The following is an 11,708-nucleotide window of genomic DNA, read 5'->3' as shown; positions in this document are numbered from 1 at the left end:
CCATTAGCCGTAAAAAGTTCTTTTTGGTCGGCCCTCAGTTTTAAGAAAGTTTTGGTACTTTTAACAGGCTGTTTTAGTTAAGTTTGCAATCGTGGAAAAAAAATCATAAATATTTTCTACACGCGGGGAACCACACCGACCCAGGGTACCTCCCATGCTGAGGACGCTTTATATAAATAGAATAAAGCACGATGTCCCAAAGTGAAAGGTAACTTCTTTTTTTCTTGCCTCTTCAACAACATCACGTCGCTTTACATGCTAAAAAAACGCGTCGCGTGATATCATCCTAAGGAACGGCTGCCAATGAAACCGGCAGATATAAAATCTGAAAATATCGAAGTTTATATCTCATTCTTAACTCTATCCAAGAAAATGGGCAAAAGTTGAGCGAATAAGACATAGGTGCACTCACTACTCCAAACGAAAAGATGTGACAAAACATCATATCTGTCACATAACGTGCTAAAGAAATGTGTTGCGTGACATCCTTAAAAACGGTTGCCAATGATCGATATAAGCAGTTATAGAGTCAGAAAATATCAAAGTTTATCTCTCATTCAGTAAACCTATTCAAAGAAATGGGCAAAAGTTATTAAGCGAATACCAATTCAAACGACAAGAAATGGCTTATGCAGGTTGATGCAGGAATTTCTTCCCTTTGTTATTGATTTCCTCTTCCATTTTAACAAAATACTAAGCGACTTGTTTCATTGTTTGACATTTAAATGTTAGTTTATTGTACTTAGATGGTAGGTAAAAACTGTTATCGGAGAATCTAAATAAAATCATTTGGCTCCAACTTTCCAGCTCGTTCTGAGCTCCATCAATTGTTTGTAAGCCATAACTAAAATTATAAAGTAAAACTTCTCGTTTTGCCTTTGGACGATTAGTTTAAACAATATATTTAAAATGTATCGTTCTGCTTGTGAAAAATAACATAATTTATCGCCTTCAAAATTAAAGGAGAAATCTCAGAAAATTAACTAATACCAGACTAAATCCTTGCCATTACGGCCAAAATCTGTCATTTTGAGTCGTTTTAAGATCAAACGAATTCTGATCGGCAGAAACTAACTTTAAGTACCAATGACTGAGTATAAATCCTCGAAAAGTTCATCACAATTTCCATCTGACATAGACTAAGATAATCGAGCAATCGGACAACTGATTATTCTCCAATTCTTATGGAAATTCTCTACACACGCACATGGCTGTAATAGCTTTATATCACTCATGAGACTAAACAGATTAAGAAAAACTCTGTAAAAAAACTCTAGAAAAGACGTTTCAACTTTGAAGTAAATGTAACGCCCAAATCCTCTCAGTAGAAAATACTTAGATTAAAAATAACTTCTCACATAGCTAGTCATGATAGTTTTAAGATATCATATGGAAAAAATAACAAAAAAACAAAACAAACAGTAGTTTGAGAAGGATATCAAAGATTAAGCTCCTAAAAGCAGTTCAGACAAGCAAAAAGGCAACTTTTGAATCAATGGAAATCTGTTCTCTTGTTAAGCTTGACTTTGGCCGTCTTTTGGTTCTTCCTGCTTTGAAAAGAAGACTCTTGACAAAGGTTTCGTCTGTAGCTTACTGGTTTCTGGTCCAAATATCAGCATTTGTACATATCCGAAAACTCTCTGGGATTCCAATGCTCTCTGCCTTAACTGAAAAATGAAAGAATCTAAGTTTAGGGAGGATAGTTGAGTTGCCATGAAATATTTCTTAGCACATGAAACGATACACTGCACAACAGGATTGCTTTAAAAGAACTTTGCTATTTTACTCCTATCATGTTTCCAAAATAGAATGTTATCATCGTAAATGTGTCCACTTGATTGTACTGCATCTCAGTTTGCGGAGAGAAAAATAAATTGGTAACCCAACGGAAAGGAAAATAACACACAAGTATGACTGCTCACATATGAGCAAAGATTTTGATTTAATGCAACTTTGTATTGAATAGAATGTATTAACAGAATTATTACTTACTGCTCTAAATCTCCTTGAAATCCAGGCTGACGTCGTCACCAATGAGTACAAATGGTGCCCAGTAAATCACCTCCTTGAACTTTTCAATTTCTCTCATACGCTTCATGGCCTGATTGAGAGCTTCGCTTGCCTTCTTGCCTTTGGCAAGTGCATAGTAGAAGAAACTCATAAACTCCAGGGTTCCCTCGTCGCCAATCGCCCACAAGGTTACCACAACAGATCTGGCACCGGCACCCAAAAGTGCACGGGCCATGCCGACCACACCCTCGGCCATCACCTCCCCACGAGCAGTGTGACAGCAGCTAAGTACAACCAGACGTGCTCGCAACCCAGCTTCTATGACATCTTTCATCGTCAGTAGATAGTCTTTCTCTTGCGGCTGAGGGTTATCTCTTGTGGTGTTTGGTGCCAGGATAACTTCTCCAGTTTCCATCTTACCGTGCGCTGCTATGTGAACTAAGGCCACTGATGATATTCGTTTTAACACTTCATCTTTTGTTGCCATTTCTCCAGTGAGAGGGGAGACATTGAGGATACGTCCAATCATCTCCACTTCTTTCCTTGCTCCTGGAAGTTGCACCAAAAGTCCTCCCTCATAGATGATATGTTTGAAACATGGGTCGCCGACAAACAATGCACCAGTCTTCATGTGAAAGTCAGCTGGACAATCATGAATTAGTTGCAATGTCGTCAGAGAGGGAAGCACACGAATTTTGAAAGAATCACTAAGATATGATGAGTTGGAGTCCAGCAACGCTGCATAAGGTACAAGGCAAAATGGCCCCTCAGGAACGAATGTGATCTCGTCGTTGCCTTCGATCAGGTCAGCAATAGGAGTAACGATGATGTCATGCAGCTTCTTTAAAGCACTGGATTGGGAGTGCCTCACATCAACTCGGATCACGTCATTGGCCACTTCATCATCTGTCGGCGAGTCAAGCGGAGGATTTTCGATGGTAACAGTACCTCTTGTACCGATCTCCTTAAGAGCAGTTTTGGTCAGTAGCTGGATGAAAAATTTCAATTCATCCTCATACTTGTATTTGTTCACGTGCACTTCTCTCATCTGGATATTATTTTCACTGAGGCAAACCCAGAAGTAAACACATGGTCCATTAATAGCTATGAAAACTGTGCTCAATGGAACCCACCTCAGAGAAGTGCGGAATGCGCTGGGCGTCAAAGAATCGCTAGGCTGATATTTTGTGACCATGAGATCTCTCAGAGCTTGAGCACGTCCTTTCTCTGTGGCAAGAAGAGCCTTCACAACTTGACCTCGATTGAGATTTATACGCCACAAACCTTTGTAGGCTACTTGGTGCTGATTACGATAACAAATCTTCCACTGATCGTTGAGTTGAAGACTGGTCCTGATATCATCATACAATTCTACACTCGAGTAATAAAAGTCAAAGGCCATCATAAGATTTCCTTGACAATCAAAACTGCTTCCAAGGGAACAGAGTGAGCACGCCTCTCCAGTCTTACTTCCCACTTCTTTGGATATTTCTAGGTGACGTTGAAAACACTCAATAGCTTTTTTCAACTCTCTTTGACCTTGATGAATTCTGCCGAGAAGGCAATAACTCATTCCCTCTCCGGCCTTGTCTCCCACTTCTTTAGCAATTTTTAGATCACGTTGTTGGTACTGGATGGCTGTTTTGAACTGTCCTAGACCTTGATAAGCGTTGCCGAGATTGCCATAACTGATTCCCTCTCCGGCCTTGTCTCCCACTTCTTTAGCAATTTCTAGATCACGTTGATGGTACTGGATGGCTGTTTTGAACTGTCCTAGACTGTCATAAGCGTTGCCGAGATTGCCATAACTTCTTCCCTCTCCGGCCTTGTCTCCCACTTCTTTAGCAATTTCTAGATGACGTTGATGGTACTGGATGGCTGTTTTGAACTGTCCTAGACTGTCATAAGCGTTGCCGAGACCGCTATAACTGATTCCCTCTCCGGCCTTGTCTCCCACTTCTTTAGCAATTTCTAGATCACGTTGATGGTACTGGATGGCTGTTTTGAACTGTCCTAGACCTTGATAAGCGTTGCCGAGATTGCCATAACTGATTCCCTCTCCGGCCTTGTCTCCCACTTCTTTAGCAATTTCTAGATGACGTTGATGGTACTGGATGGCTGTTTTGAACTGTCCTAGACCTTGATAAGCGTTGCCGAGACCGCTATAACTTCTTCCCTCTCCGGCCTTGTCTCCCACTTCTTTAGCAATTTCTAGATGACGTTGATGGTACTGGATGGCTGTTTTGAACTGTCCTAGACTGTCATAAGCGTTGCCGAGATTGCCATAACTTCTTCCCTCTCCGGCCTTGTCTCCTACTTCTTTAGCAATTTCTAGATGACGTTGATGGTACTGGATGGCTGTTTTGAACTGTCCTAGACCTCGATAAGCGTTGCCGAGACCGCTATAACTGCTTCCCTCTCCGGCCTTGTCTCCCACTTCTTTAGCAATTTCTAGATCACGTTGATGGTACTGGATGGCTGTTTTGAACTGTCCTAGACCTTGATAAGCGTTGCCGAGATTGCCATAACTGATTCCCTCTCCGGCCTTGTCTCCCACTTCTTTAGCAATTTCTAGATGACATTGATGGTACTGGATGGCTGTTTTGAACTGTCCTAGACTGTCATAAGCGTTGCCGAGATTGCCATAACTGATTCCCTCTCCGGCCTTGTCTCCCACTTCTTTAGCAATTTCTAGATGACGTTGATGGTACTGGATGGCTGTTTTGAACTGTCCTAGACTGTCATAAGCGTTGCCGAGACCGCTATAACTGATTCCCTCTCCGGCCTTGTCTCCCACTTCTTTAGCAATTTCTAGATGACGTTGATGGTACTGGATGGCTGTTTTGAACTGTCCTAGACTGTCATAAGCGTTGCCGAGACCGCTATAACTGATTCCCTCTCCGGCCTTGTCTCCCACTTCTTTAGCAATTTCTAGATGACGTTGATGGTACTGGATGGCTGTTTTGAACTGTCCTAGACCTTGATAAGCGTTGCCGAGACCGCTATAACTGATTCCCTCTCCGGCCTTGTCTCCCACTTCTTTAGCAATTTCTAGATGACGTTGATGGTACTGGATGGCTGTTTTGAACTGTCTTAGACCTCGATAAGCGTTGCCGAGATTGCCATAACTGATTCCCTCTCCGGCCTTGTCTCCCACTTCTTTAGCAATTTCTAGATGACGTTGATGGTACTGGATGGCTGTTTTGAACTGTCCTAGACCTTTATAAGCGTTGCCGAGATTGCCATAACTGATTCCCTCTCTGGCCTTGTCTCCCACTTCTTTAGCAATTTCTAGACGACGTTGATGGTACTGGATGGCTGTTTTGAACTGTCCTAGACCTTGATAAGCGTTGCCGAGATTGCCATAACTGATTCCCTCTCCGGCCTTGTCTCCCACTTCTTTAGCAATTTCTAGATGACGTTGATGGTACTGGATGGCTGTTTTGAACTGTCCTAGACCTTGATAAGCGTTGCCGAGATTGCAATAACTTCCTCCCTCTCCAGCCTTGTCTCCCACTTCTTTAGCAATTTCTAGATCACGTTGATGGTACTGGATGGCTGTTTTGAACTGTCCTAGACCTTGATAAGCGTTGCCGAGATTGCCATAACTTCTTCCCTCTCCGGCCTTGTCTCCCACTTCTTTAGCAATTTCTAGATGACGTTGATGGTACTGGATGGCTGTTTTGAACTGTCCTAGACTGTCATAAGCGTTGCCGAGACCGCTATAACTGATTCCCTCTCCGGCCTTGTCTCCCACTTCTTTAGCAATTTCTAGATGACGTTGATGGTACTGGATGGCTGTTTTGAACTGTCCTAGACCTTGATAAGCGTTGCCGAGACCGCTATAACTTCTTCCCTCTCTGGTCTTGTCTCCCACTTCTTTAGCAATTTCTAGATGACGTTGATGGTACTGGATGGCTGTTTTGAACTGTCCTAGACCTTGATAAGCGTTGCCGAGATTGCCATAACTGATTCCCTCTCCGGCCTTGTCTCTCACTTCTTTAGCAATTTCTAGACGACGTTGATGGTACTGGATGGCTGTTTTGAACTGTCCTAGACCTTGATAAGCGTTGCCGAGATTGCCATAACTGATTCCCTCTCCGGCCTTGTCTCCCACTTCTTTAGCAATTTCTAGATGACGTTGATGGTACTGGATGGCTGTTTTGAACTGTCCTAGACCTTGATAAGCGTTGCCGAGATTGCAATAACTTCCTCCCTCTCCAGCCTTGTCTCCCACTTCTTTAGCAATTTCTAGATGACGTTGATGGTACTGGATGGCTGTTTTGAACTGTCCTAGACTGTCATAAGCGTTGCCGAGACCGCTATAACTTCTTCCCTCTCCGGCCTTGTCTCCCACTTCTTTAGCAATTTCTAGATCACGTTGATGGTACTGGATGGCTGTTTTGAACTGTCCTAGACCTTGATAAGCGTTGCCGAGATTGCCATAACTGATTCCCTCTCCGGCCTTGTCTCCCACTTCTTTAGCAATTTCTAGATGACGTTGATGGTACTGGATGGCTGTTTTGAACTGTCCTAGACCTTTATAAGCGTTTCCGAGAATACAATAGTTTTTTTTCTCTTCGGTTTTATCTCCCACTTCTTTAGCAATTTCTAGTTGACGCTGATGGTACTTGATAGCTGTTTTAAACTTTCCTTGTCCTTGATAAGGATTGCTGAGATTGGAAAAACTGTTTGCTATGGCTGTTAGTTCGGCATTACTTTTCCTTAGTAATTGAAGCAGACGTTTGTTGTCATTTTCAATCTTAAAACGTGTCAAGGGTCGATAAATAATGAGCAGATTTGCGAAAATATTAGATAGAACCTTTAAACTGGAATGATAATTCGAGCGTGGGCTTTTGTACAAATTTGATTTCAAGTTATTGGAGAGTTTTTAACTAGCTCTGAAGCGCATTTATCGGTTTAGGTTCGGTTGTCATGGTGATGCTCGTCTGAAGACAAAAATGAGCCTCTTCTTTCAAGTAAGGTTTCGTGGAATAGTCGAAAGAACTCTTTAAGAATATTTTAGCTTCTTTAAACTGCTTGGTACACTATAAGAGAACATTGCTTGCATTATATGTTGAAGAATCTCTCCGGAACGTATTGATTTCCCTTGAAATATTACTCGCATTGAAACATTCGTTAAAGGATACGGCCAATCCCATATGCAACCAGTTCCTTGCTTCTTTATACAAGCAAAGTTCGACACAAGCTCTGGCTCCTGAAAAGGAGAGAATAATTGGCGGTACGAAGTAACTCATAACTGTTAAAGTATAAATGTATCGATAAAATGGACTTAATTTCCCATTTAGCTCGGAACAAAAATTGTGATAATAAGGGCAATTTGAACTTGTAAAAGAACTGAAAGTAAACAATAAGGAGCTAATGGAAAGCGGCTACCAATTAAGCTTCAATTGATGATAAATTTATCTCGCGCATTCTTCATTTTAATGTGCTATTATGCGCTTTTCAGCACTTTTCGGGGAACTTTTCGGGCAGACTGCATTGAGCAGTTTACAACTTTTGAAAGGGAATTTTTCAGGTGCCTCCTTGAGTTACAGAGAAGATGCAAGAAACGGGGCTTACGGTTTTCCGTTCTTATCCGGGACTAGAATATCAAATCATTTGCAGATGTCACAGCTTAGGCGGCAGCACATTGTCCTCAGATATTTTAAGACTCAGGGAGATGGTCCAGTCTAGGGCTTGAACCCTCGACCTCCGGCGCTCAACAACGTGAACTAAACAGGCGGTGGTATTTCAGAGCTTATTGACATTTTCTCATGCTTTTTACCCACATCACAGACATTGACACACCAGATACAATTGACACTTGGGGTGCAGTTACCTGCCACAAACCACACAATCATCTTTTGACGAAATCCGAGAATAGAATGTTGATGGCTGATGTCTGAAAAACCCACCTTTCTTGATAGCTTTGATTAAAGAGGGTTCCAATTCAACTGCAACTGTTGCATCATCGAGACATTCCACATAGTTTGCTGTGAGATTCAAGAAATAAGGCTTAAAAAAGTGGTCACCATATGGAATTGCAACAAAGAAGCCTTAAAAAATTACAATTGCTTAAAATGTAACGAGGATCATTCCTTTGCTTAATTTTCATCCGCTACAGGGCGATTTATGTTTTTACGCTACTTTTCTGCATTTGCTCAATTTTTTCTTTTCTTGATGCAGATTGTGTATTCCGTTATCTTGTAACGCTGCACGGCAGATTTATATGTTTACATATGAAATCGTTACCCAAACGGAAATGAGCTGTTGCCCTGTTGCTGTAAAGCTTGGCGTTCAGCCGTTTATCTTTGCAGTTCACTTGAAGTCCTTCCGTGTAGGAGTTTATCGCGTTATTGGCTTCTCCTTGTCTGTATTCTTTGTTACCTTTCTCCAGACATACTTTCACTATTTCTGAAAACACAACGTTTTCATGTTAATGATTTAGTAATAAGTGATACGATCCTTGACGGATGATGCCAACTTTAAATATCCAAACGAACTATTAGGTTAAAGCAGCTCAGAGCTATGAGAAAAAACAACCAGAAAAGTTTAATATTTGTACATTTTGTTTGCGTGCAAGCTGCTGGGAGTCTGGGCTGTAGCTTGGCTATTACCACAAGTTTATCAATTTACATTATAAAATAATTTAAATAGTGCGCGCGCTCTGATTGGCCATAAAACCATTTTACATGAGCGTTGTGGTTTCCTACGCTTATCTCGTGTTCTCTCAACCTCCCGCGTGTTTACATCAGGCTATGTAAACACGGAAAACATTTTACATTTCTTCATTTAGGTCGAGAGGCTTTCCAAACTCCTTTTACACCTGGCATACGTTTCCAAAATATCACAAGTTTCACCGGGGGATCCTATCTTAACTCAGCTTTGTTTACAAAAGCCCTTCAGGAGAGTTTATCTGTGCATTTTGTTTTCTTTAAAATATTCAAGTTATTTTTGGAGTTTTAGCTGTAGCTTGGCCATAACCACATCAGGTCTGATCGGTTTACATTTAGGTCGAGAGACTTTCCAATGACCCTTTTACACCTGGATTACGTTTTCCAAAATTTTATGTTAGAATATAAAATCCCATAAGTTATTGCATAAAGCAAAGCAAAGCCAGACCGAAAAAAGGTTAAAACTTGTGAATGCTCTGATTACGAAAAAAAAGAACATCGTGCTGAGAGTCTGAGAGTGACAAGAGTTCGTGGTTTTACCATCGTTCAGAAAAGTGCGCTGGAAAAAAGTTTTTTTTTTCTTTTTCTCTTTATCACTTGGTTTTTCTCATACATGTAATTGTCTATTGAGAACATAGTCGAAGAAGCTAACTGGAGAAATCCTATTGGGAAAGTATTACTTTCCTGCGAAGTGCCATTTTGCCTGATGTGAAAATAAGCGGTTCCACGTTTTGTTGACTGGTGGTTTACAGCGTGGGCCTGGTTTTGACATAACTGTCTAAAGAGGCGTGAAATCAGAATTCTCAAATCGCGTAAAAATTTCTGCCAAACATGTACTGAACAATAAGGGACAAAAATGTGCTAGCGTAAATACTTTCCTTTTGGCGGCCTCAAAAAGTTATCCGTTTGCAAATTTTTCAAAACTCGACTTTGACGGGTCTACGGGTACTAACAGCTCTCTCTTGCCGAATATGACTTCTATATTAAAAATGACCAAATTTACAATGTTTTCAAGTGCAAAAGGATAATACTTGTACTACGCAAATATCCTCCATTTTAGGTGCAAATTGTACATATATCGTTAATCTCCAAAACATTGTGTGTTGATTTACTAGTAAGCACTTCTAAAACTCAGAAAAACCGAGTTTTACAAAGCCTAGTAGGCCAATTTTGGCCCATTCTTCTTTAATTTAGGGCTCTTCAAAGCTAAGTCGCCTTCAAATTTGTCGCTTTATTGCTTATGAATGGCACAACACAATGCAAACAATGAAGAGTTCTTGAAGACACGTGCGTCGTGTGCTTTACCCGGCCATCCAACACAGATATCAAGAAATAGATAATTACAATCCACTAGCCCCTGAAGGATTAATGAGTGGAATCCCTTCCTGTTAACATAATCATCTGGACTTTGCCGAGGCCAATGACTGGGACATGGCAACCATCGACTGCTGCAACCACCTGGGGAAAACCCGCGCGACTTTTAAAACCTTCAATTTTTTCTTGGACTTCATGTTGATTTTGGGGAACGTTTATATAATTGGGAAGAAGAACGTTCACTATCACCTCGCATACCTGTCGCACAATACCACAAACAGTGGATTTTCCGACACCAAATAGATTTCCGATCGTTCGAAAGTGAGCCGTGTCCGCAAGCCAATATAATGTTATGGCAACTCGATGACGCACTGTAATGGCTTTCCTGTAATTTGTGTCCCTTTTAGAGATATGTGGCGAAAGTTCTCGGCAAAAGCGATTAAATGCTTCTTTAGACATGCGAAAATTCTCATTCCAGTCCTTTTCTTTCCAATCTTGGCAAGTCTCTTCCCAAAATATCTGCGACCGGGGTTTTAGCCAAATACGGCGAACAGGAAGATGTTGGAGAAGAAATCGAAGCAAAAAACGAGAAAACAATGATGAAACGAGACGTCTCCGACAGACATAGCGATTAAACCGTCTCTCTGCGTTTCTCTGTCGGTTTTGTGTAATTCTGAGGTTTTCCCTCAGCCGTGACTGCGCCAACAACAGCAGGATATTGTGATTTAAACTGACCGCCATTTTTATTGCGTCTTTAATTTTGTTGGCAACAATTAATATCAAAACGAGGCTGCGTAATACCTAACCCAGTCTGCAGTGTGAACGGTTCTTGAGCAACACATGTTTTATAAAACCATGTTTAAAAAAACTACGTTTAATGAAACTTGTTTAAATTGGTGTGAACAGGGCATAAGTCGCCTTCAAATTTGTCGCTTTATTGCTTATGAATAATTAATGACGTCTACGCATTTTTCTCGATCTGATCGAGCAACAACTTGTTTTTTCTTTCTTTGAAAGAATCTCTTCTCACCTCTTAAATGGTTATCTTCCTCATCCAGCTCAGCGTCACTTGACGTAACTTGACTTTCCTCTGTCGATGAAATTACAGAGAAGATATTTCAACTTTGTTAGTGATCACAACTATGTGCAATTAGAACTAGCGTTCTAATACTGGTGTATTCAGTGGATTTCTAAAACCTTCAAGTCGAAGTGATCCAAAAAATTATACACCAGAATTAAGGTGTAGATAATCAACAAACAGTAAAAAATTACCATAAAGAAGTCTTTCCTTGTTGCCTTTTCTTACCTGTAGCTGGAAACTCATTTTTCACCTCCAGTTCTTCTCCCGTTGTTGAGAGGTTGCTTTCTGCCATTGCTAGAAATAAAATTGAATCGATTGCACTGCGTTACATCGTTCAAAAATAAAAAAGAGGAGATTCAAATGAAATTATCTTAAAGAAAACGTTGTATACTCAATCATAGAGGATGGATGAGAACCTCAAAGTTTCTCCGTCACGCTATTGTATTTGCGTGACAGCTCCAGTCAAGTTCAGCGGGTTGTGTAATGAATGTTTTTTTTCATTCGTTTGTTTGTTTGCTTGATTGTTTTTTGGTCTTTTCTAATGAAACGTCGTTCAAGGCTGTCACTTATCAAAATGCGTGAGTGGCAATAAACAACCTAATTGTACCCGGTAGGCATGGATAAAC

General features: G+C 40.8%; 1 protein-coding gene across 1 annotated transcript; it reads right to left on the bottom strand.

The window, feature by feature from the left end:
- Positions 1-1,996: 1,996 nt before the first annotated feature.
- LOC131793137 (tetratricopeptide repeat protein 28-like) lies at positions 1,997-11,374 on the bottom strand. Its single transcript, XM_066168323.1, has 10 exons — positions 11,308-11,374; positions 11,032-11,097; positions 8,266-8,427; positions 7,929-8,006; positions 7,161-7,228; positions 6,713-6,772; positions 6,070-6,475; positions 3,596-4,389; positions 2,431-3,475; positions 1,997-2,130 (listed from the first exon to the last, which is right to left on the bottom strand). The coding sequence occupies exons 1-10, from the start codon at positions 11,372-11,374 to the stop codon at positions 1,997-1,999; spliced, it is 2,880 nt and encodes a 959-aa protein (XP_066024420.1).
- Between the last annotated feature and the right edge of the window lie 334 nt (positions 11,375-11,708).

Source organism: Pocillopora verrucosa, chromosome 6, assembly GCF_036669915.1.
Source record: "Pocillopora verrucosa isolate sample1 chromosome 6, ASM3666991v2, whole genome shotgun sequence".
Taxonomy (NCBI): domain Eukaryota; kingdom Metazoa; phylum Cnidaria; class Anthozoa; order Scleractinia; family Pocilloporidae; genus Pocillopora; species Pocillopora verrucosa.
This window is presented reverse-complemented; position numbering and strand designations above follow the sequence as displayed.

Bases quoted from the DNA above. Each gene is read 5' to 3' on its own strand.
- LOC131793137 (XM_066168323.1), bottom strand. From the start codon at position 11,374: ATGGCAGAAAGCAACCTCTCAACAACGGGAGAAGAACTGGAGGTGAAA. The intron at 6,476-6,712 runs GCCATAGCAAAC...GTGGGAGACAAG, and splicing joins AAAGTAATGCCGAACTAACA to GCCGGAGAGGGAATCAGTTA. The intron at 2,131-2,430 runs GTAAGATGGAAA...CACTTGCCAAAG, and splicing joins AGTTCACATAGCAGCGCACG to GCAAGAAGGCAAGCGAAGCT.